Source organism: Cygnus olor, chromosome 3 (assembly GCF_009769625.2).
Source record: "Cygnus olor isolate bCygOlo1 chromosome 3, bCygOlo1.pri.v2, whole genome shotgun sequence".
In the NCBI taxonomy this organism is placed as follows: Eukaryota; Metazoa; Chordata; class Aves; order Anseriformes; family Anatidae; genus Cygnus; species Cygnus olor.
Window position 1 is genome coordinate 72181183 of NC_049171.1, and position 26321 is coordinate 72207503.

At 42.4% G+C, this 26321-nt stretch overlaps 2 protein-coding genes across 8 annotated transcripts in view; one reads left to right on the plus strand and one right to left on the minus strand.

Moving 5' to 3' along the window:
• MAP3K4 (mitogen-activated protein kinase kinase kinase 4) overlaps positions 1 to 7873 on the plus strand; it is a 74278-nt gene extending 66405 nt beyond the window's left edge. For 4 of the 5 annotated variants that reach the window (XM_040550669.1, XM_040550670.1, XM_040550671.1 and 1 more), the window contains 4 exons: positions 5379 to 5501; positions 6061 to 6167; positions 6350 to 6529; positions 7324 to 7873. In XM_040550669.1, coding sequence (XP_040406603.1) covers positions 5379 to 5501; positions 6061 to 6167; positions 6350 to 6529; positions 7324 to 7344 — 431 coding nt within the window. In that variant the 3' untranslated portion in view covers positions 7345 to 7873. Of the gene's footprint in view, positions 1 to 335; positions 448 to 5378; positions 5502 to 6060; positions 6168 to 6349; positions 6530 to 7323 lie in introns of those variants that run through there. The other variant, XR_005818009.1, reaches the window with a different exon arrangement.
• A 1195-nt stretch (positions 7874 to 9068) lies between these two features.
• The window catches only part of AGPAT4 (1-acylglycerol-3-phosphate O-acyltransferase 4), an 80020-nt gene continuing 62767 nt past the window's right edge, over positions 9069 to 26321 (minus strand). For all 3 annotated transcript variants that reach the window (XM_040550675.1, XM_040550674.1, XM_040550676.1), the window contains 3 exons: positions 26160 to 26235; positions 20292 to 20490; positions 9069 to 11912 (listed from right to left, as the gene is read on the minus strand). In XM_040550675.1, coding sequence (XP_040406609.1) covers positions 11821 to 11912; positions 20292 to 20490; positions 26160 to 26235 — 367 coding nt within the window. In that variant the 3' untranslated portion in view covers positions 9069 to 11820. The remainder of the gene's footprint in view (positions 11913 to 20291; positions 20491 to 26159; positions 26236 to 26321) is intronic.

A 26321-nucleotide genomic window follows, 5' to 3' on the forward strand; every position in this document is an offset into this window, starting at 1 on the left:
TTTTGCTTACAAAATGAGCAAACTGGAACAACAATAACTGAAGGGTGGTTGGTTTTGGCATTTGCTTAAGGCACACGGTGTCAGTCTGCATTTCACATTCATTTTTCTTTTCCTGCACCTACCAAGAACATCCTCCATGTCTAGTTATCTTGTTTGTTGTTTTCTTTTTCCTTTTTTTTTTTTTTTTAATCTGACATATTTTGCTCACCTATGGCAGAAACGTAACAGTTGGTAGGGGAAACAATGCACACGATGCCCCACTCATTTTATGCTCATTTTATGACCAGGCAGTGCAACCCAACGATGCTGGGTTTCTATGTCCCTCTTGCTCACAGGGTTTTGAATCATCGCAGCAGTGTAGGAGGTTCCCAGTTGCTCTTGGTCCTTTGGCCTCGTGCTTCTCATTTGGGAAAAGAACTATCTACGATCCAGAGGCCTCCCACCCAGGTAGGCCACTCTTGAGTCAGTTTTGGCTTTTTTTTTCCTAGAAAACACTTTCCCTCACTCCCGTTGCCCAGCAGTCTTGCCTTTTCTGGTTCTCCTTCCTGACCAAAGGTTTCTCTCCAGTTGTGGATTTCCCTCCGTGCTTTTCACAGTGCCTTCCTTGCCCTTTACTCGATCATTCCATATCCAGGTTCTGCTTAGCTGGATTGCACTCTCCTGGAAGCTCGTGATCAAAATCCAAGGCTGACTGATAGGGATTTCTTTTGTGCTGCTCCATGTCATTGCTGATTTCTGGATATGTTTCTGAATAGGTCTTCCTCTCATCAGAGAAGTGCACAGAGGAGCTGTTTAACAGAACTGTAATGCTGTGTTATCTGAGGGCATTTCTGTCACAACAGGTTCCTCATACCAAATGTTGGGGTATTCCTTGGGAGTAATAACAGCTACAGACAGGGGTACTGCAGACACATCTGTGTATACACCTTCCTTAAACTTAATGACAGAATTTGAAGACAGACTGCGGAGAGGGTGTTTTTGTAAAGGATGCCTGATGTTACATTGCATGTCTCTTGCTCCCTGTCTCTTTTTATGCTAAGATTGAATCCCCAAGTTCTCAGGCTAACAGCAGTAAAGAAAACTCTGTTTTTACTTTTAGCATAATGCTAGATTTTCTCTTACATAGTCAAGTGCTCTTATTTTTCTGATAGGGGAGAATGACGAAATGTCATTCAGACTGTGTTAAAACTGCTTTTCTATGGGAATCTCACTGACAGATCACACTAGATCTCTCATGGCCAGTTTGCCAAAAGTCACTGTGGATCTGTTTCTTTCAGCATCAGATAACCAACCAATTCTTAAGAGTAATTGTTTATATCTGTATCCTACAGTTGGCATGTGCAAGTACCTTGTGGTCAAAAATTAGGTCATTTCGTTAGTAGCACCCACAGGTGCCACCATTGTCCTGGTGCGGTTGTGGCATCCAGTTCTGCAAGTGTAAAAGTTGTAGCAAGACACAGCTGCTGGGAATCCTTCTCCAACCTGTGGTTGCAAGAGAAAGCTAAGAGTAGCATTGGTTGCAGTTGACTGCACTGCTTTTAGTTGGCCTGCATCCATGTATAAAGTAGCTGGTGGAGTATGTAGCAGGCGATCAAGTCTTTTTTGGATACCTTTTTTAAAAAATCTCTGTCCTGCCTACTGTGTTTTAACCCCTGTGGCTGAGACCAGATTCCTCAGTTACGATGACTTCTCTTTTTGCAAGAAAGCTGTTTGCTGAATAATGGAGAAGGATGAAATATTTAATGCTGAAGAGAACCTCAGGACATCTCTGGTTGAGCACTCTGCTCAAAGCAGGGCCAAGCTCAATATCAGATCCAATGTCCAGTTAGATCAGACTGCTCAGGACCTTGTCTATCTGAGTTATGCGTATCTCCAGGGATGGAGATTCCCTCTTCCCTGGGTCCCTCTGCTGTTCCCATTGTGAAAAACTTTTTCCTGATACCTCCCTGGAATTTGCAAGCATTGCTGCTATTTGTGTCCATTGCCCCGTATCCTTTCAGTGTGTGCCTCTGAGGAAAATTCTGTTTCCATCTTCATGATACAGTTACACAGTCGAAAACAGCAATAACCCCCCCCCAGCTTCCTCTTCTTCAAGCTAAACAACCCCACCTCTCAGCCCCTCTTTGTGCATCCCATGTAGCAGCCCTCTGACCATCTTGATGACCTTGGGCTGGGCTTGCTGCATTATACCGTCTGTCTTGTACTGGGTAGCCCCAAAACAATACAGATCACTCCAAGGGTGGTCTCAAAAGTGCTGAATTGAGAAAAATTAATCACTAAGGTCATGTCTGGTGCTTTCTCTTTGGGAGAGCAGGGCATATTATTGAAGAGTGCATTTGGCCCGAACCAAGTTGTTTCTTCAATGAATTTGGCTGTTGGGCTGCTTAAGTACTGAGGAGTGGCTACGAGCTGCCCCTGTTTGTGGAACTGTGCCACATTCATCGTGGGGATTTTGGTTCTGCTCCTTGGACTCCCAGTACTGAGAGCAGCATTTCTGGAATGTCACACTAGTGTCAGTTTTCACTGGGGTTAGCATGGGGCTGTCTTGGCACACAGATACTGTGCACTAAACTTGAGTTTAAACACTTTGGGTCATAGCTGCTGTTCTCTCTAGCAAGAGTACCATTTCTGGTGTTTGCTCTGTGTTTGCAGTCTGCCCAAAAGGTCTTGTGGTGTAAATGGCAGCAGTGTTTTGCTACCTCTTGCCCTCTACCAAGTACATCCCATAGGGCTACTTTCAATACCGAATGTGGAGGAAAGAAGACACCGATCGGGGGTGCTGTGCCTTTTTGTTGTTTTAGCCATGGTCTCTGGTTTTATTTCTCTTATTAACCATGCAGATATGGTAGGAATTTTGTTATGTTTCCAATCACACTAACTGTCAAGGCTAAAAAGGATCGTGCATCCTCAAAGTACTGTTCTTCTCTTTCCCTTTCTCTTACCCAGGTCCTGCTGGATTCTGTGGAACTTCCTTCTAATAGGGAGACCCTTTCTAAAAACTCCTGGTAGAGCTTGGTCTTGTTCTCTAAAACATAGGCAAATGGCTTACAAAACAGAGGCTCCAGCAGACAACACATCAGTGGAAGCCTCATTCAGCTGATGGAAAATGTCAGCAATACATCTTCAAGTTCTGGCTCTTTCTTTCTGGTGAAAGTTTGAAATTTAGGTTCATTACTTCACTGCATTTGACAGTTCGGGGTGTTTGCAGAAGAATTCACAAGAGCTTTCACAGTAAACTTTATGCTAAAAATTGTCATTACCTTTTTTTTTCTTTGTAGGAGGACAGATTTGGACTGAAAGGCCTTACAAGTTGGTTCTAAACTGCATTAAGTCAAGTTATCACAATAATTTTAGATTCAGTCAGAAAAAAAGACCTTGACTTTAGCTCTGGCCCTTTCTACCCACTTCAGTAGCTTCAGAAGCTACTCTGTAGTCTTTCGTGAAATTTGCAGGCAACTTGCTTTCTTGGGGAACCAGAACCTAAGTTTCCAAAACCATCCTTGTAAAATATTTGCTAGTGATGCCTGTTTTTCCTATGCTCTTTGCGGCTAAGTGTACCCATTTGCTATATGTTAAGTAATTGCTTGAAAAATCATCCAAAAAAGACAAGCTGTGGGCAGTTGTTTGAAGGAAAAAGCTGCTGGTACCTATAAATGTCAGTCATCTATTGCAGTGCTTATATTTAGTGTCCCATTGAGCTGCCTTCTTGTACTGCTTTAGTGTGATGGCAGATTGTTTTATTCAAGGAGCTGACGGATCGTCTATGTGTGTGTTACACACGTAGATTGCAGGGTCCAGGTTGACTCTGGAAATCCATGTCCCTGGCTGGGTTCTGTGGTTTGCCAGCAGAAAGAATTCTGATCTTGAGAATGCCAGGACTGGAAAATGTGCAGACACAATGTCTAGAAGAGTTGTATTTACTGAAAGTTAATTCTCCTTTCAGAACTTGTAAAAGGCTTACAGTAACCAAAGGTTGGAGTTTATTTCTGTTAATGATTTCTCTCCTCCCTTTAGTGCAGTTATGTGTAACACCTCTCGGACTACATACATTTTGCTTCTGTTATCAAGCATTCTCATAGCTGAAAGGGAAGTCCTTTGAGAACTGGGTAGTTTTGGCATCATTGACCTGCACTGCCTTCTTTGACTTGAGCTTTTTGAGGACTCTATTTTCTGTAAATATCTTGGAGGTGCCCAGCCAAGCTAACTGGAAAAAGTCATTAATTAAGAGAACATAATAGAAAGGAGGAACAGCCAACAATTCCTGCACTGACCCATGTTAAAGGTGGAACAAAAGTGAGAAACTTCTTTTGAAAGGTTACATTCAAATGAGGCATTTTTTTAAAGAATCTTTTATGTGACGTGGGAAAATGCTGTGTGTAACGAAGTCCTCGCGTTTGCCTACTCGCAGAGTAAGCAGGCAGTTTTGTTTTGTGCATACCATTCATCCTTCTGTAAGAGAAATCACAGCTCAAGCTGCATCTCTGCCACGTGACTTGCAACCTACTTGTGGTCTCATTGCGACACTTGCAGAACCCAGGATTTGGCCTGACCTGTACAGTGAGCTCCTTCTGCTCTGTTTTCTGTTGCCTGTGTTTTGGTGGGATGTTGAACGAAAGAAGACCACTGGTTATCAAAACTGCTTGGCTTATTTTGCAGTGTTGTGTAGAGCCAGTAACTTAAAGCCTGCTGCAGGTTTCCCTTGGAGAATTTCAGCTCTGCTAGGGGAATTTTTTCTGGTGCAAGCTGGCAGTGTAGCCAGATACTGTAATGGTAGCCCTCCTCCAGAAATTATTCTGGAAGTAGAGCAAAATAGGAGTGGGCATTTGATGGGATATGTAATAAACAAATGCTATAAGCTTAGCTTTTAAGTGCTGTAATGACCCAGCTGTATTGTATCACCTGTCTTGACGCAGCAGAACTGAAAAGATGGATACTGGGAGGTTCGCATCAATAGCCTCTGCCACAAAGCTCCTTAAGGACACATGTTTTTTTGCAGTGCAACACTCACAGGGATAAACACTGGAATTCATAAATTTCTGGAGGATTTTTCTCATAATGAGCCTATGTGAAAAGCTGATGAGTTTGCCTGCTGTGGTGCTTTGTGCTTTGAACATTTCTTGTTGTCATCTTCCAGTATGTTTAGCGTTAACTGAAACCCATCAAAATCCAGTTGTCTAATGGTAACATACCCTTTGGGGAACATCTCTAATGGTGTCATATTCCACACTTAATCCACAGGTAAAGATACAAGTGTGAACTCAGCTATTACCTACTGTGTAACTTCCAGTACTGTATCATGTTGAGAAGTCCTCATGCCTTAGTGCCTGTCCTCAAGCATTGGTTTAATGAGCGTTACTGTTTTTCTTTGTGTTTCCTAGGAGCCAACATCTTTCTTACCTCATCTGGACTGATTAAACTAGGAGACTTTGGCTGCTCAGTGAAACTGAAGAACAACACCCAGACAATGCCTGGAGAAGTGAACAGCACTTTGGGTACTGCAGGTGAGGAAGCATGTGCTAGGCAGAAACTTGTCAAATTGCCATACGAGAAAATACCTCTGTCAAAAGTCTGGACTGGTAAAACAACGTGGTTCAGGGAAACCTCATTTTACTTTGGCTGGTTAGATGTGCTTTACATCCAGAAGGCAAAAAAAAAATCAGTGAATGTTGCAACTGGAAAATGTTACTTGTCTGGTTAACTATAAAGCTTCTGGATCTTTTGTCTTCTGGGGTTTTGCCTTTCTCTATAGCCTTAGTGAAACAGTACTGTTCTTACTGAACACCTGGTTAATCTATTGTTTTAAAAAAGGAAAATAAGTAAAAGCACATACTGCACCAGAACTTCACCATTTTTCAAACCGAACAAGTTACACTGCAAATGTGTCAAAGAACAAGAAGCCAAAGCCAGACAGAACTTAGCAAGAAAACCTAAGTGGTAATTCACTACAGATGTATTAAATACAGTTGTATTAAAAGCATTTGGTTTGCCTAGTTAATCACTTAAGTATATACTGTTCTTTCTGCTGTATGAACTAATGACATTGTATGTGTTGTTTCAAAGCATACATGGCTCCAGAAGTAATCACTAGAGCTAAAGGAGAAGGGCATGGACGTGCAGCGGACATCTGGAGCCTGGGCTGTGTTGTTATAGAGATGGTCACTGGCAAGGTAGGTGTTCCATCTGCTGAATGTCCTCGTCAGTTTCTCCAAAAGTTGTGGTTTCATTCCTAGCAGTAAGTCCACAAGTATCAGGGTGGCTTTTAAATTCCTGGGGTACAGAAATATATGCTGTGTTGCACAGCGAGTTACTCACTAAACCTTGCACTTAGCAATTCTGTTTCCTGTTACAGAGGCCTTGGCACGAATATGAGCACAACTTCCAGATCATGTACAGAGTGGGGATGGGTCATAAACCTCCTATTCCTGACAAAGTGAGTCCAGAAGGGAAAGACTTCCTTTGTCACTGCCTGGAAAGTGACCCAAAGATGAGGTGGACAGCCAGCCAGCTCCTCGACCATCCTTTTGTCAAGGTTTGTCTCACGGCTTTGGCTGCGAAGACTGGAGGTGGGAATCAAACAGCCATAATTGGCTTTGCCATTTGCAGCTGTGCCACAGGGCTTTTTATCGTGGGGGGAGGTTGATGTACGGTGATGCTGTACAGAAGGTAAGGTTTGGAAATTTCGAAGAGGCACACGCCTTGTTGCTTGCAAACGTTTGGCTAAAAGAACCTGGTGTGCACCATGCAATAGACTTACACAGCTGTTGTAAATGCGTTATCTTTATATTAAAGACTTGTCAAACTCCATCTCAATGGTAGCTAATTGCATCTGAAGGGCCATGTACGTGCCTAAACTTATACTCTGTAATGCAGAGATAGTGGTCCCCTCCATAAAAAAGATTAAACAAGCACATCCTTTACCATCCTTCCATACAAGGTTTTACTTTTCTTCCTTTTTTTTCAGTAAAGTTCACACTGTTATCAACTGTTTATCTAGCACTTGGCGTTACTGTAACAAGTTGCAGTTCTTGCATGAATTTTAGTTTAATTCTTAGTTGTGAATATTTGCTTATTCTTAAGCAACAAATTTAGGTGTAGCAGTAACTGTAGCTAAATCCCATCCACCACAGGGGCAGATCACTTCTTCAGGGACTTAAGAGTCTGTCAGACATGAACAGTTGTAATTTGTTATCAGAATAACAAGGGAAAAAGAAAACGTTTAAGATGTTCTGTTAGCCTTCTGTTCAATGAAGGTGCTTAAGAAATTGATTGTGATCTTTTTGCTGCAATAGAAAGACAATTCATTGCCTTTTGTCCCCTTCACAGGTTTGCACAGATGAAGAATGAAGTTATTCAATCTCTGGCCTTTTTCATTCTGGCAAAAATACCTTTTAATCACTACTGTATGTAATATTTACATAAAGACTATGCTGAGAACAGTATAGAAGTTGAACTTATGAAGACTGCACAAGTGACAAGCGTCACTTCCTCTGCTGCTCCTGTATGTTTTACTTGGCACATGTTGCTCAAGTTGTGACAGTGTCTGCAAGTTGAAAGAAGCTGCATGTTTCAGTGAAAGTGCCATTACTACTGTATATGGACCATACCTTTTTTTGTTCTTTCTCCTGTTTCTCATTTTATTGAGAACTGTAATGTTAATATGTAGTATTTTTGAACTCTTTAGGTTCAGAAAAATGCTGTAGTGTTATCAGGCGTTATGGACCTTGTTTTTTAATCTGTTTGTTGAGTGCACTGACTGTGAACTTTTACTGGTTTTTTGTTTATTTGTTTTTGGCAAGCTTCAGATTTGTTATGCACAAGGCTGATTAATGAAATTTTAAAAAAAGGTTTTTTTCTCAATAAATGGTTTATTTTAGGAGTTGTTGGTGAAGGGTTTTTCTTCTGAAAGTAACTAGGGGATGTGGGTCAGTTTTTAAACTTTTTTTCTTTCTTAAACTCCTAAGACTGCAGTGCTAACCTAACAGGAATAACGGTCTCGTATATTGCTATAGTCAATGCTTTGTAAAGTACAAGAAGTGTAAGAAGCATTTTGCGTTGCACAAGGGATAACAGAATTAAGGTTTCCCCCTTTGCTCACCAGTGAGGAAATAAGGTGATGTCCAATTCCCTACGCTACCTATTATATAAGGGATAGTGGTAAGGGCTGAGCTAACTTTGTTCTTGGACACAAGAACTACAAACAGGGAATGGCCACAGAAATGCCATGCCGACCAAAAAGAGAATCAATTAAGATTATTTCTTGTGTACTGTTTAGTGAAAAGAACTCATTTTAAAGACTTTTTAAAACCAGTTTCTGATCTTGGGCATTGATTTTCCTGTTTGTTTGTTTTTTTTTTTAAATTTAATTGTTAATGGTCAACGATCTCAAAAAATAGAAGTGGCTAGCAAATAGAAGCAGCATTCTCCAACTGATTTACTTAGGTATTCTTATTTTGTTTGGCTTGCTAATACAAATGTTTACAGTTATAAGTTACCTATTAGTGCAAGCTTATATATTTTTGTTACAGCTATGGACCTTAAAATGGATACGTTACAAAGCAGAGAGCTTGCTTTTAATATTTGGCTTCATTGCAAAAGTTCTGTGTCTCCTCTTAATACAGAAATCCTTGGTTTACTACAGGTGAGGCACAGCTGGATAAGCTGTTGAGAAAGTATCAAAATCTGACATTTACATCTAGACATGCACCAGCCTCACTCTGCACATCTAGTGCAGTGGATCTAGGCTTTCAAAACATACAATGCTGAATTTAAACAAACAACTTTTCTTGTCTTTCATTCTTTCAGTAATGATAGGAAGGGAAGTACATATTGTCATCATAAGCAGCTGACTAGAAAAGTACCTGAGGCTGAGGTCCCCCTGTGGCCTGCCGTGTTCTTCACTTTCAGGTGCATCACAAGTTTCCAAGCAGTTTGTCTCCTCATTTGTCTTGCGTTAGGTATCCTTGTACACACACACGAAGTGAGGACAGCTTCCAGCAGTCAGGAGAAAGGTAAAAGCTGTTACAGGGTTGTTGTTGCTGACCAAAAGAAAACGCATTCACTGCACTTCAGCTTTTTATACTTTTATTTTTGTATAAACAAACGTAAGACTACTTTCGTTAAGGCAGTTGTAGACCATACAGTTGTTGGTGGGGAAGAGGGGCAAACACTGATTCCTACTGACATATGTCATTCTTTTAATACAGTGAACTGGACTAGTTTACCTTTGGCAAGTACTACTGAGCTTTCTCTGTTGGCCAGGGAACACTGGAAGGGCCCAGTGTTGCAGCTCTTGTGCACCGGGACTTCTAGAAGGATCCAGGACTGGTGTCTTTGGCCTTATGCCTTTTACAATGGTTGCTCCCAGGGAAATTGGTATGAAATATGCTAAAAGATCATTCAGAAGTATTTACGGGTTTGGTATTTTCCTCTTGGAGAAGTGGTACTGCATGCAATTAGAGAAGGACTACGACTCATAAGGAATGTTAAATGTCTCTCTACCAGCATATTCAGTCTTCAAAAAAAAAAAAAAGAGAAAAAGTTAGTCTTTATCACATGAATATGTATTTGCTGCTCAAAACTACTCACACCTGCATATAGAGTTCATTCTACCGCCATGACAAAAGCTCACTTCATCTGCTAGGTAAGGTTTACAGTAAAATGCTAGCTTGAAGAGATCTTTTCTCTGCCATCCCCTCCCATTTTCAAAGAACTGCGTAGGCTTGTTCATTTACATGCCTGATGCATTACTGTAGATGTTATGCTACTACACGTTATAAATCTGTTTTCCACAGTTAAGATGGTTTTAGCCAATACAGGTGAAGGGCAGCATTTCAGCACAGAAGGGCATGTACTTTATTCAGGGAATAGCTTTATAAGCATGACAGTATCCTGTGGGCTCTGGCTGTATTTCATGTCTTAAAAAAAAATAAACCAAAGTCTGTGGTTATTTTTATGACACGTCATACAACTTATTCCAGAGCACTTCACGGCACAGGGAAGGCAGGTACACACAAGACAAAACCCCCCCTAAACCTAGACCATCACAAGCCCCCATGCCTATTCCTTCCTTCATATTGTACTTTTTACTAACTGCTTCTGCTCTCAGAAGACATTACTTGCTGCCACATGCTGAAAGCACTACTCCACCTGCTCTTTAGATACTGCATATTAAAAGGATTAGTTTCTAGATGAGCTACAGAACAGCAAATGCGTATTTCATGCAATGATTCACATTCTGTTGTACTGGCCTCTGTTACCTCTGGCTTCAGTTTTATTATAGCATAAGAGAAATGCCTTTTTTTTTTTTCTTTTTTTACACCAGCTGCTAGAACTGCTACTCTAAGACTGCTCACTTTCTTTTCTAGAAACATATAGGCTGCTCATGCCTAGACCTACTATGGTTTAGTCCCATGTGCAATGAAAACGTAACATCACTGAAAGTGTCAAAAATACTCCCCGCTGCTCAATATCAGTACCTTTTGGTTTTAAAAGTGTTTTTTTTTCCCCTAAACTGCTGATAGAAGTCCCCTCTTTTCCTTTTTATTTTTAAATTAGAACAAAACAAAACAAACACCTCTTTTCAGTAACATACAAATCCTTAATTCTTGAAGTCTATAAACAAGAGGGGGATGCCCAGGAATCAGTACTAGGGATGTGAGAGCAACACAATTTCCCCAAGGGATTTGATCCTATTTTAATTCAGAAGGGTGACAAAGCAAGTCCAGACAGGCATAAAAAATTCCCAGCCATAGCACTGTCCTAGGTCTCTCTCCTGCTTGCCTCTTTTCCCCAAAAGAAAAGCAAAAGATAATTTAAGTATTACCTCAGACAATGTTACGAGGTACCACCATGTGAAGTAATTTTTCAGAAAAGACGGACAAGCAGATTAATTAGGTTCACAACAGTATGGGTGTGGGGTGGTAACTTTTAATGCACGCTTTGCATTACTGTGTTACAGCATACCGGTTGTTTTCTGTTTCCGCCACTGTTAGGAATGCCTACAATTTTAATCTGTGTTTAAAGCTGAAAGTAATCTGTTACCTATTTTTTTCCAAACTATAAATGGCATTTATTCTCAAAAGAATTACAGGTTTCAGCTATCCCACTAACGTTTTGCCTGGGGAAAGATGTGGCAGTGCGTAACTTAGCTCTGCTCAGGCCACAGGGCCAAATTCCACGCCAGGTTATGCCACTGCAAGGCTCTGGGCTAACAAAACGGGCCCCTTGCCCGAGTCTGACTGAAGTTTCAAATGTGGTGCTTACTGTGGGAATAAATTCTAGATGTCAAAAAACTCTACTGCACTCCTGCCAGTTCAGTAGAGTTGCAATATTGGTATCACCAAGCAGAGCATCTTATTCTATTTGAACACTGAGAGATTACTGTTTTTAAACTGTTAACATGTGAGTTAGACAACTATCAATTTCAATTGTCTTAAACCAATCTTCTGGCATTTATCCATTCCTTAGATCAAGTTAAGATAAAGCCTGCACCTCAGCAACCACTGATTAGTTTCCAGGTAGAGTCTCACCATACCAGCACGCTGCATTTTTTTTTTCTTCAAAACTTAAGACACTTTATATGAAAGCAAACCAACCAAACAAATGCAAACCTGTTGAGAGTATACACAAAGGAGTGCACCTTTCAAGCATGTAATCCAGCCCAAACCCCAAGAGAAAAATAACAGGAGCACAAATTCAGATATGCATGGCAATTGCTCATCCTACCCTTCCTCTGACCTCACTTGAAGGACCGTGATATGCACTTAAAAGTTCTCAGAAGTTGCATTTGTTCCCTTTGGATTGAAGCAGTCTCTGAAGATACTACTTTCGTTTCTGCTTGTTGTCATTGTTGCCATAGGTGGAGCCCTTGTTAATTTCCGTAACACCTATCATCCATCTGACACCAACAGAAGCTGCAAAATAAAAATAAAGTAAGTTAAAAGACTATTTGCAGATGGGGATTCAAGGTCTGTACATGCACAGTGTTCTGAAGGAGACAAACAGCATTCTCCGCTTTACAGTATTAGAGCATTAAAGTACTTTACCTTTGGTAAAAGGCGCACCTGAGCTCCCCCTTGTCAATAATTGCCCACAGTCACTTCACTACAGTAGGTCGCTGGCGCAAGTCTTGACTTCTCCTCGCCCACCAGCAGGGAAGAGGCTACCTGAACCAGCACGGCTCTGCAAGGCACAGGCCTTACGTGCTTGGCCCCATTAAACCCTAGGCACAGCTGGCTTTGAAATGGGGGTGCTTTGGGGTTGCTGGCTTTCCTTACCTGCCTCTCAGGAGTTACGTGACAAAATGCACTAACATGTCTGCTTGTGATGTGTGGTGGGGAACGGAATGCTGCCCGCTTTCAGCAACCCTAGTGCCTAGAAGAGTACCTGCAAGGGCCCTTCATAGCTTGATTAACCAAAAAGTTATAATTTGTGGGATTTCTTAACTACAGCTCATGAAATAATCAGTTATAGGAGGCTGAGTTAATTTAAAAGACTTAGAGTTGATATAGGAGTAATAATCCACGATGCAGAAGGATTTTTTTAATTTATTGTTAGCTTCTGAAGTGACTGTTCAACTTAAATGCAACTTAGCCTAAGCCCTCACCCTCCCCTCATGGGTGTCCTTTTGTATGTTGTTTGTTTTGTTAAAGGGGCTCAAGTGCCCTCAAGTCCCCAAACTTCTGCTGAGCTACTGTACAAATGGCTGCACTGCCTGTCGGAGGGACCTCAACAGGCTGGAGAAACAGATTGGCAGGATAATCCAGAAGTTCAAAGGAAAATATGAAGTTCTGCACCTGGACAGGAATAACCCCACGCACCCGGACTGCCTGGGGACTGAGAAAAGCACCTTTGCAGAGAAGTATCTGGACATCTTGGTGGACGTCAAGTTGAACATTAGCCAGCAACGTGCCCTTGCAACAGAAGCAGGCCGAGGCTGTGCTGGCTGCGTTAGGAGCAGCACTGTCAGCAGGTCAGGGGAGGTGATCCGTCCCCTCTGCTCGGCACTGGCGAGACATCTGGAGCGCTGGGTGCAGGCTGGGCTCCCCAGTGCCCAAACACGGGGGCATACTGGAGCAAGGCCAGCGAATGCCACAAAGCTGACTAAGGGAGTGGAGGAAGTGTCTCACAGGAGGAGTGGCTGGGACAGCTGGGACCATTCAGCCTGGAGAAGAGAAGGCTCAAGGGGGATCTTATCAGTGTCTGAAGGGAGGGTGTAAAGCAGATGGAGCCAGGCTCTTCTCATAGTGCCCAGTAACAGGACAAGGAGCAACAGCCATGGATCAAAACACAGGAAATTCCACCTGAACATTAAAAAAAAGGCAATTTCTTTATGGTGAAGGTGGTTCAACAGTGGCACAGGCTGCACGAAGAGGTTGTGGGGTCTCCACTCCACTCAAAACCAGATGGGACACAGCCCTGAGCAACCTGCTCCAGCTGACCCTACTCTGAGTTGGGCTGGACGAGACAATTTCCAGAGGTCACCTCCCCCCTCAGCTATTCTGTCTTCTGCCATTTGCTTGGATGTAAGGCAGTCGGTATTGTTCTTTCAAAACAGGAGCACTCAACTACAGACTTGTATGCTGCCCAGACACCAGAGAAACAAGGCCTCTCACAGGCAACTCTGTACAGTGCACAGCACAGAGAAAGCTGCTAGCAAGTTCACTGAAATTTATAATCCACTGTTAGTCCGTGAATGGAAACACAAACAGCCGGGACAAGTGAAGGGTTTTGCTCACACAAACAGAAGAAAAACATCTGTGATGTTTAAACGGCCACAAGCTAGGGAAGACAAGAGGAGGACCCAACACAGCCTGCAGTCTGGGATCACAGCAGAACAGTAAGCATGAAAACATTGAGACTTTAACCAGAGGAATATAAACTGCATCTGGAGAGGGACACGGAGCATAAATAAGAGCAACTGTTATAGCAACCACACAGCACAGTGGGGATTTCATACGGTTCCAGGAATGCCGCTGCCTGGACACCAAAAAATACTTCAGTCAGCAGTTCAGGTTTTTTTCCTTCTCCTTTGCTCCCTGACAGAAACTGCCACTGCCCTTCACCCCCATGTCACCCCGCAGTCCTCATCAACCCGGGGCAGGGGCTGCAGGAAGGCACTGCCCCTGTTTGCCAAGCCTGTGGACACAAGGTGGGGAGAAGTGCTGGGGTGCCGCAGGGGCCTCTCCTCACCTCTCCTGGAGCTGACCTCCCCCCTGGCACACCCTACACATCCCCTCAGCTTCTGGGCAGCACGTCAGTGCTCTCCCCCAGGAATACACCCCCACCATGGTTCTGACTAATTATGGGGAAGGTAAGAAGTGATGGTTTCAAAGCTGGGTCACACTTCAGAAAGAGGGTGAAATCAGAGCTGTGGCTGAGGAATACCCAGTACCAAGCAGTAGGTAGTGGAGGTGAGCACCACAGAGCTGCCTGGCCTAAGAGAAACAGCAGCACAAGAATTGCTCTTGAGACAGGGGATAGTAGCACACTGGGGGCCTCTTCAATCCCAAAAGAGCACAATTCTAGTGATCTCCCTGGATATCGCAGCTACGTCCAGTAAAAGGTTTTGTGCAAAGACACCTCTGTCAGCACAATGCCTCTGTTCAGCTCAATGGCAGTGTCAAGGCCTGAAATACCCATTTAAGTAGATACGGTAGAGGGGCTCACAACAGGCAAAGTCAGCTTTATGGAAATGAATACCATTTTTAAAGGCAAGGTTTGGCTCAAGGAGTTAAGAGGGATGCTGGATACACATACAGAACATGGCAAGTGTCACGAGTGCATCATTCAAGTGGATTTGGGCAACAAACACAACAGGTACATTACTAGTTTCACTGTCACAAGATTACACTGAGACCTACAGGTTTCTAGGGTTAAGGAAATAGGATGAAGAATTTCTATAGAATATTAGAGTCTATATCTTGTAAGTTGAGAAGCAGGCTGGCTAACTTCTATTTAATTAAACAGATGTGGATCTCCAGCCCAAGGCATAAAACTAACTGACTTTTCAACTAATTTCTTAGTCTGAAAGACTTCTCTGATTTGTCACCATCTGGAATAAATGGATGGTAAGAGACCAGTGATTCTGCCACTTTTATCTGAAATGGCCACTTCTTTGTTCCCTCTAAAACTTACAAACTTTTGCCCAAATATGATATGAAGACAAGATTTTCAAAGCATATAGAAAGCCTTGGCACTCCACATTATGAATATAGCTGTAGAAGTCCAACTTTGGAAACAAAAGCTTTTCTACATTTTTTTAAACACCTCATCAAACATCACAGGGTGATCTCTTCCCATTTGTTTTAAATTACTACTTGCAGATGGAATGCTCTCATCAATATCTGCCAAACCTTGGTAGATCCTATAGTTCCAAACTGGTTTTGTGACTACAATGAGCACCACATATGAGAACTGAAAAAAAATACCAGAGCAATTAGGGCAAAACCTCTTCTGCAGTATTGTAACTATCAGAGCACTACATACTTACATACACTTACATACAGAGTTTGATGTTGCAGCATACATGAGGACAATTTCTCATAGCAAACAGGCCCTGTTCAGACAAATCAGAACTGCAGAACTGCAAATGAAGGGAAGGACTACAAGGGAGGCAGAAGAGGCAAAGCTACAGATTTCTTTCTTACTGTTCTTTCTTCCCTTGCTGTGCTGAAGGGAAGCTGGCAAATAGCACTAGCATGGGCCACACGCCTACAAACAATTCTTACCTTAGTGTATGCTCCAGTGGTACCATCATGTTTAAGGACTTATTCTGCTGTTATTTTAAATACAACTATGGTAAGGGAACATTTTTTACTTTATTTATTTATTAATTTATTTTACTACAAGGAAATAGTAAACATCTAACCATCAGCTGTGAGAATTTAAGCCCTGTCCTGAACAGCAGGAGAGAGAAGCTACCAGCCAGGGCATCCCCACAGTGCTCCATGGCAAGCTACGGAAGGTAACTGAGCTCCTGCCACCTTTATGCCCATCATTATCCACCAGCCAGCTGACACAGGATATCACTACAGACCTGCTCTGCCAGCCAGAGCACTGGGGGCTGAAGGAGGGTTGAGTTCACAGAAATTATCAGCAATGGAATCTGTTTCTTGAACACATCTTAGTTCCAAGAAAACCAGCACCCACACACACAGTACCACATCCCCCAGCATAAACATTAGCTGAGAGCAGAGGATTTCCCCCCTTTTCTCTCACACCTCAGGATTTGCTCTCATCTCTTTCCTGGCGTTTGCACCACATAGCAAGTGCTATAAGCAACCCAGGATGTAGGGGTATAGAAATTTCCCATATATATTCTGCTCTACACTTGAGTTTCATAGTTTATACACTGAAATGAAAATTTGTACAATTAAGACTTATATTAACGGTACAAATTTCCATTTGAGGTCTATCTTATATAGTATAAAGGAAATGAAACAAGTAACAACAACAGAATAAAAAGATCAGTTTTAGGCACCAGGCTCAAAGGCCAGATTGTCTGGCAGCTCCACCAACAAGCAGAACTAAGGCAGGTAGAATCCCGCACGTGGTTTGTATCCTCCTGCTGTTGTAAAACTTCCTGTAATGCTGTGGGCTCATCCTCTCCCCACCATCCACTCATCTCATCCTACGGGCATCAGCAGCTTTGCTGCCCGCATCACATCACGCTCTGACCCTTTGGTCCACATTCTGTGCTCGGACACTGTCAAGTCACCAAGGACTCACCCCTATTTGTGATCCCTGGAAGGAGGTTTTCTAATAGCACTGTCCACACACAGCAGATATACAACAGCTCCTGCAGAATCAAAGCTGGCTCACTACTACTTATGCTTGTTTCAAATGAAATACTTCTCCTGCCTATGATAATTAACTGCTGGACCCACGCCATAAGTGCAGATGCCATTATGCTTTTAGCATTAGACACGTAAGAGCTACTTCTCCATTTAAAAGCCAAGAGACACCCCCTCATCTTCAGCACGTGGAACTGATGAAGGCTCTATATTAAAATACTTCTGGAGCATAAAGGTTGTTCTCCTCAGCACAAGTTACCAAAACATGAAAGGCGACCTAACGCTGGGTCCTTTGGAACCAAATGAGATTAGGGAAGCAGGAGGAGGAAGGAAGAAAAGGAAGCTGCTGTCAAATACACCTATGGACATTTGCCAGACTCTCTGCTTTAACGCTGAAATATCAGCCTCAAGTTTTGAACAAAACTTGTGAATTAAGTACATAAATATCTTGCCATGTGTCCTGTGAAACTAAAGCTAGTTTTCAAAAGAGTCTTTTGTCCCTCAAACTGCTTGAGCATTCACCCTCTGGAGCAGGGACTGCCTTGTGTCAGTTCAAATAGCATCACAAAGGACTCCTGGTCCCAGACCAGTAGTTAGATATTAGCACAATACAATGATTATTATGAGTATAAATAGCCAAACTGCTGCACAGCAAGGCAAAAGGGGATGGCTCAGCATTCTCAGTATAAAGAGGAGACATTGTTTATTTAGGGCTGAAATTGTTTGAGCTGAACCAGCAGAACTATATATACGTCGGTTATTCATTCCTTGGACCTGAGAGTTAGGTTCTGAGGTATTACCATGCTTTCACTCCAGCTCGACCGCTACGGGGCATTTCTCTTACAGATCGTTCCACCTCAACAGCCACTTACAATCCAGAAAGCATTTTACTGGAGAGCAAAATTAGCAGAGACTGTCCGAAAGACAAATAACACTCTGGCAACAAATCAGAGGACATCAGGTAATAGGGCCTCCTAGTCCCTCCTTTCTCTCCTATCACAGAAGATTTAGCATAGGTGCAAATAGCACAATATATGCATAATAAAGGTAATGCTGTCAGGTACTGAAGTCTGCCCTTTGAAGCACTAAAGTCTACCTATAATGGGCCACGAGGGACCACAGTTAAGCTTCCCGATTCAGGTGAGCTGTCAAACTAGCACATATACAAATAATCCCCCAAATGCTACTGGAGCTTCTTCAGTTAATCAGTAGATGGAAAGGGTGTTCTAGGAGCGATGTGAAAAGGTGGCTTTATCATCTGATCACAATGGGAAATACACTGCCCTCATTTACAGAAAAAGCTTCCTTTGTACTGTTAAGCCAGCAGGTACCAGCTCACCACTCACACTGGAAAAGACAGCAAATACAGTCCTCTCTGCAGTGCTGCAAACTGCAGCCGGCACCAGGAGTCACAACCTCCAGGGTACATTTGTGGTCCTCTACTGCTACCTCCTAGCCATTGCAGAAGTCATTTCTGAGACCTTTCCTAAAGCTGGAGAACTGCAAAATGAAATACTGGTTGCTCCTCTGTCAGAAAATGGTTGTATCACATCCAGGACACTCATGACAGAGAGACCCCCGGGATAAAAAGCACAGTTTGGGGAGAATGTCTCTGCTACAGAAACTCAGCTGCTGGCTACAAAAGTCAATGTAACTGCTTGGGCTGAAGTTAGATGCTTCCACAGAATGAGACCAAAAATTCCCAACTAGCAATAACAATGCTTTCAAAGGGGTACTGTAAAAAAGATAGAGACTGTAACAGTAAGGGAACTGTTATCCTTTTGGTGAGTAATGACACATCCACCTTCAAGTGACCAGGGTAACCCAGATCTGCGTTTTTTTTTCTGAAGGCTGAACTTCCCTTCCCCTCCCACACATTCTCTACCCTCCACAGCTCCATGGAGACTCTCTGCTAATACGTGACATCACCTTTCTTTTTTTTGCCAGCTCATCAGCAAGAGGTGGCTGGCTGCGTCTAATCAGATGATACCCTCTGCTACAGGAGATACAGAGTCTTCTGCCACGCTGCAAATCCTGGCCAATTACAAGCACTTTGGGTATGATCACACCACATATTCAGAGAGAAACCAGAGCTGTTGCTAAGCGCAGGGGTCTTTCAAATCCCTGCAGAGGACTGGAACCTGCAGCATGCCACAAACGTGGCTGATACGTATGGGGCATCAATGCACATCACATAGTGGACTGTTAATCTCACCGTTCTTAATGTGTTCCTCAGCTGTGCTTTTGCTGGCTGGGAACTCAGGCAATCATTCTGGCAGCAGACTGCTGCTGTAGTTTTCTGTTAGCTCCAGCATCACAAATAACCTGAGAACAAATCCTTTGGATTATCACTGCATTCAAAACAGGACTCACAGCAGCTTGCTCACTAATCTTGCCTTGTGGCCAGAAGCAGAAGAAAGCTAAGTGGGGAGTAAAACAAAAACAAAGCCAACCAAACAAAAAAGGTTTAGCTGTCCATTCTTAGTAGCATTTTTGTTTTCATTACAGGTTCTTTCCTTCCTGATAAAGAGGCAGACATAACTTAGTCTGCTACATAAAGACCGCTAATGGTAAGATGATACTAGATGACTTAGGGGAGCGGGGTGGTCACTTGACTATGCTGGACTATAAGGACTAAATCTAGAAACATCACATATGACAATACCAAACATTAAAGCATCTAGCCTTGAAATTAAAATCCAAAACCCTGAATTATGCACTGAGGCTCCCTGTAGAGAGTATGCAGGACATAAGGCACCTTGGAAAGGCATATGAACAACCAGTCCACTGAGTGGAGAAGCTAAATTAAGAAGAAAATGCTGAAAGATTTGGATGAATGATGATGAATTAAAAAATGTTGCAACAGCTGAGCTTCAGTGTCCCATTAGACCATGGCTCCACAGCCCTGTACCAAACAGACTACTCCAATATTTCTTCCAAAGGTAGACTATCTGGTCTCAAGTGCTATTGCCAGTTGCATATGCAGATGTGTCATAACTCACCCGTCCACTTTTGTGAAGCTTTATTTCTTTCTTAAAGGATACTTGTAATATAGTCAGACATTAAGGTGATGAAGCCATCAGTACATGAGACAGCGCAGCCACATGAGATACTTGCTTTATAAATGTATGGCTTATTCTGGATGGACACCTGTTCAACTGACCTGCAGTCAATATGCCAAAAAGTACAGACAACAAATATGATTTAGTCTGCAAAACTGGCCTGGTTCCTCCTTCCATGAATGATACCATCCAAGATCTCCTTTGGGCCAATTCCTTGTTTCGTTTCCCTTCTTCCTTTTAAATAACTTAACCACTTCACAAACCAAGACAGCTCACAGCTACCACTACTTAACCTATTCCAGGCTCAAGTGGGTATCAGATGGCCAGCTGAGTTCATACATCATATACTCCGTCACAGAGGTTATATTTAGTAAGGCTCAATAGGCCAAGTCAAACACTTATCCTTCAAGTAAACTTTCTGTTGGAGAAAACTTACCCATTACAATGACAAATCCAAAACTAGCCAGTGTCAGTGATGATCCACTGTTGACCATGTTGATGAGCAGCTTGAATAAAGGATATAGCAGCAATAAAGCCCAGAAAAGCCAGTTCAAAAGCGTCCATGGTCGTCGGGGTGGTACTATAGGGACTGCCGGGTAGGTTCCTGTTCGGTAGTACTCTTCCTGGAATGCATCCTGGTAGAACAAAGGAGGGGCAACAATTAAATTCCCATCTGCCAATGAAACTAGCCATTCCTGACTGATGTTTCTCCTTCTACATGCTTGTAACCCTGAAGGAAGATCAAAGACCGAGTCATGGCTGGAAAGCTTGTTCTTTGAAGGCAATGAGCACATACTCAAAAAAGAGAGCTTACATTGATGTGTGCATCCTTTCTCTCTCCTGCACATAGAAGCCTGAAAAATGGCATGCCTAGAGTGTATAACAAACCCGTAACAACCTCACCCAATGGGTGAGGGGATGCGCACTTGCAGTAATGTAGATATCACTGTTGCACCTCCTGCAAGAGCCACAGCCTTCGGACAAATAGTGCTGGTAAGCCAGGGAAGCGTTTGGGCTATGTCTGCAGTAACAGATCCTCTGCTCCCTAACGTTTTCTCCAAGCATTGCTCTAAAACAGCATCCACAGCCCTACCAGAAAAGGTGAACAGACACCATCTTGTGCTATATACTCCAAAGAACACCTCCCCCCTCCTGTCCGCTTTGTCCCACAGACGTAGTCTTACTTACCTTGTTCCCTCCCATGCAGCCTGTGGAGGAAAGGGTGGTTAACCCCTCTACAGACAGTTGCGCACACAAATAGTTTAAAGAGTCTCCCACTATTTTTGTTCAAAGGGCTCTCACGTTCAGTAGAATAAGAGGATGACGGTGGGGTGGTTTTTTGTTTGCTTTGTGGGTTTGTGGGGAGAGGGGGGGAGAAGAAGTTTGGTTTTTCTTTCGTTTTGGTTTTTACAGCACAGAAGGCTTAGCCTTCAGTACCTTGCTCCAAAGTTTACATGGATGAACAGTATTGCCTTTAGCAATGTGATCACCCCAAGGTGTCAAGCTGGTGGGGAAAAATGCCTTCCTTCTGGTTCCAAAGCAAAGATTATTAATCTGATTAGCACATAAAACTGGTTAATTAACGGAGTCAGAATTAGACTGACATAAAAAGGAACCTCAATTGAGTCAGAACGAAGGGCTGATTTTCTTCAAAGAAAGGAATGCTTCATGACGGTTTCCAAAAATTCTGGCAAAGCCAAGATTGTCCTCATCAACCACAAGATTAGTTCTACTATGCTATGATTTTACATTTACTTACACTCCAGCTAACACGGACAATTCTTTAATTATTTAATGGCAATTTGAGCAATTACAGGCTGCTACCATTTTATCTAATTCAAAGGGAGCATTTAACTTTTAAGAGATTACACAGTAATTAGAGAATTGCTCTCTCTTTATTGAGATTAGAAAAATTATGACTGTTTTGCTCATGTGAACTAGATTGTACTGGGATCATTATGGCCAATTAATTTGCTATCTTCAGCAAATCACACAATGTATGAAGTTTTCTTTACAGTGCCTTGAGGATTTTGGTTTATGACTGGTTTAGCTACTAACTAATCATCAGTAAATTGAATTCTCCTATATACGATTAGGTTTCTAAATACCAGCATCACCCAGAAAAATATTAAGAATTTCTGACTATTACTGGTACCACCATTAGGGGGCCTATTACTACAGAAGCAAGACAGACAGACTTAAAACAAGTATAGTATTTTTCCTTTTGTTGGCTCTGCACAGCATAAGGGTCAGAAAAAACGCTGACCACATCTCACCAAGAGGTTTGAGACAGATGGAAGAAATAAATAATGGGCAAAAGGATGTCACTGTCTTCACCTCTGCTACACATTTTACACCATCATGGGGAACAGCTCCTCAATTCAATTACGATTCCTTGCCCTTAGAAGCATACATATTCCTCACAGAAGAGATTCGTGGGTTGATCTAAGCTTTTAGAGGGTGCCGATAGTACCCCCAGACAGCTCAAGTCAGTATTTAAACCTATGATGCACATTAACGTTCCCCTCAACCACCTCCCCCAAAAGAAGCTTTCATTCTCTGCATGCAGAGCTTGTTTTCTGTTTGTAGTAAGTTTCACCAACTCAAGTAGCATTTTCAGACGTGGAAGCATGCTGCCCCTAACAACCCCACCAAATCTGAGTTACTTCAGACACAGGGGCGAGTAATGCAGTGGCAGGAAACCAGGGAACATCCATTCTCTTGTGAGAATCTAACTGGAGTCTTCCCTCCTGCTCCCACCAGGAAGATCTGACTGCAGAGGGATGCCACTGCTCTTTCATGAAGACACTCACAAAGAATGAGTATCCAAAAAAATATTCTTTGTTCCCAAACACTGGAGTTCTGTACACTTTCCCTCTTCAGCTATCCTTTGCTAAGTCCCTGGGGCATTCTGGCATATATTTTCACGCCCTGTTTTCCATCCTTCTCTTACAAGCGAAAAGAATCAGAAACTCACTTTCTTTTTAATGGAAATTAAGATTCTCAAGCAGAACTTCTATTTCAGGAGCTGAGGCTGTGAAGAGGTGGAAAGAAAAAAAAAAGCAAGGACTAGCAGAGTTGTGACTGTTGTACAGTATCTTTTCGGACTGGGCAATAACATGCTCCGTCTGCTCCACGTTAAGGGGGAGTCTTTCTAGCAGTGGCAGTTTAAAAGGAAAAGGCAACTGGCAGCCCAAGTTGCACTTCTGTCAGGACTTGGCATTAACTGATCCGGTGCTGGCCACCTCTGAAAGGAAAAAAATCACCCCAGGTAAGGAAGAAGAGAAATGCACGGACATGGTGCCTACATAAGCCTGGAACAGGAAGAAGAACAATGCTTGGTTTATAATAGCAGGGTGCCACTGCTCATCTGGAAAGGCCCTCCTCATTACATTCGCAGCAGGGACTAAACCAGGAAACGGGGTGATAAGTAGTAAGAACGTAAAGAAGCCAGGTTTCCAGACAGTAGCATCTCATTGAGGAACATGTAACTGATACCAGGCAATGGGGTAAAAAAAGACAACACAAGCTTTTCTCAAAGACTCTGACTCCTCTATTAAAGATAATTTAGAAAGGTCACGTCCCTTGATGTCCACTAACAGCAGATCTCATTACTCATTCAAACAACTTTGTGTCCCTGTTGATCATGAGTGCCCAGCACTCCAGCCTTGACCTCAGCATCTATGGCATGTCCCATACACTAAATTATGCTCCTGGAGCATAATTCAGCCCTGCTAAGTAAGAAAGGGAGGATGGAGGAGCTTACCATTAAATCAACCCCACACTCAGATGCTGTCACATACACTGTCATGCTTTGGGGAGAGCAGGACCCTTCAGGACTGCATTTTTCACATTTAGCTAGAGCCGTTTGATTCACAGCTTGCAGAATAACCCTGCATCTGCCCACCCCTTTTATTACCATGGCCTTGCAAAAAAGACAGGGCAGCAATTACTGGTAGCTCTTGGAGCCTCACAGCTGATGAATGCCTCTGAGCACACCTGCATACGGAGAGGCAGTTCATGGGGCCAATGTCTGCCACACAACTCTGCAAAGAGCGCACAATTCATCTGTGAAGGTGTTCCAGAGCTGGCAGCCAGTGCAGCGTACAGAAAAAGCTCAGACTGCCCTGAATCAACCAAGAGATGCTGCATGCTCTCTCCCACCTTCTAAGGCTCGAGAGGGTATTGCAAAAATTATGAATATCGCTGAGAACAAGCAACAGCACATGCAACCATGATGCAAGATAAAACAGGGAACCTGTTTTTCAGTAGCGTGCATACCTTGTCCTGTTTTGAAACAGGAAGTGGAGTGCTACAACCGAAATGGACAAAGCAGCTGATGAGTGCATATCCTGCAATGAATTACTGTCCTTTTAATATAACTTTGTTGCTTTTCATCATAAATATTTACTGACTCTGGAGACATAAGCCTGAAACAAAATTCACTTTTGGAAGAGAAACAGAATTCACTTTCAGAAGCAACACTCAGACAGCGATGCTGCTTGTCATCCCACCTAAGAGGTAATTATCTAAAAGAAATATGGCAGAAAGGTGAAACAGAAATTGAATTTTTACTCTGCACATAAACTTCCATTATCTCAGAACTCTTTATCAACTTATCCCTGCTCTGTATTCCCCTAAACAGTCTGATTTTACACAGATGTGGGCTTGTGTAAACCCGGAATGACTGCAATGAAATAACATAAAACAGCTCAAGAAAGAGCAACATGTCATCTTCCAAACAAACAAAAAAAAAAAAGAAGAAAGAAGAAAAGTAGAAAAGAAGAAGAAAAGGAGAAAAAAGAAGAAAGGGAAAAGGGAAAAAAAAAAGGAAAAAAAAGAAAAAGGAAAACATGGAAAAAAAATCCCGCAATACCAAAAAGCTTTTAATGGAAAGGAAAACTGAACAAACATGCCTTTCTCCTGTACTTAAATAGGAAACTAACAGCAAGCTAAGCTGTTAAAAGAAAGCAGGATAGATGCACACACTGTTTGCAAGAGCAATAACCAAGTGTTTGCCAAAGAGAGAATAACAGAAAACTAAGTGAATTACTGCAAAGGATGCAATAAAGGATTCAGGAAAACGATCACCACATACTCATTTAATTTATGTACTTGTCCTGCAAATGTCTAAACATTATCTTAGCAACACGAAAATGGACTTTTGCAGTGTTCACCAAAAGGACCGTTTGCATTCATCTTCCTATAGAGAGAGCACGGGCACGTAGGTACCACAATGCCGTTCTGCAGAAGTGCGCCAAGACGTAGTGCCTGCATTAGATGTCTGCGGCACAACTTACAAGAAGGAAGGATCAGAGGCGCTGAATTAAACCAGAAGCAGTCTTGGTTTGAAGCTGAGAAAGACTAGAGCATAGACTATACAGACATGCTAATGTGGTGTTCTGGGTTGAGTACAACAAACCACATAACAGAATTTCACTGCACTAGTGAGAGGAAAACAGAACTTAGCTACAGGCTAATTTAGAAACGATAGCTATAGGCCATCATTTCTAAATCTCAAACATTGCTGTATTCTAATCTAAATAACATAACTTATCTCACTGTATCATGCCTTGTACACCTGTGACTCCCACTGACTGAAACAGGAGTGCTCTGTGTATTCAAAGAGCACATCCCCAACCATTACCTCTTCATAAAAACAAAAACCACAAGAAACAGATTCTGAAAATCTGAAGGATGCATATGCAAATAGCTGAAAAAAAAAAATCATCAGGCTTCTACAAGCACACTCCGTCTACAAGTTGTCCTTATTCTGCCCCCGTGCTATGTAATTAGGAATCTTGAATGCACGCCCTCTGTGCACACAATGTGAAAGTATTTATCAGCTTGTCCTGTTAATGTTGGATATTTGCCTTGGTAAAAGACACAGGCTAAAACAAGGGACAAAAGTTTTAATGCACTAAATCAAAATATACCTCATTTAGCCCAAGAATTAATTCTTGATTTAGGAGGTGACTCTAACAGGAAGAAGGTTCTACTACCAACCAGGCAGTTGCGTATTTTGTATACTTACGCAACTTTCTGAAGAACAGTTTAAAACTACTCTCTCACTGAGGCTTGCCTCATTTTTTTACCTGCTGCTCTTTAAGTACAAAATAAAGGTAACCATGACTGACAGTGCAAGACCACTTTGCATCTGGAGAAACAGAGCACTTGCTCCGAAAAACAAAAACCACAAAACCCCAAAGCGCAACCACTTCACACGCACACTGTAAAGGTCTACAAGGAGTATAAATAACTGAGCACCAGCGGCTCATGAGTTTTGTCTGGACAAAAAACTAACCTTTTCTTGGTAGAGTTTGTGGAGCCAATTAGAACACTCCTGCTCATCTTCTGGGACTTCCTCTAATGGAATCCGCCTGCCAATGGTAAACAAAGAGAAATCGAAGAATATTAAATAGTTCTGCTCTGATGAACAGCATTTGCATTACAGAGACAGATCATC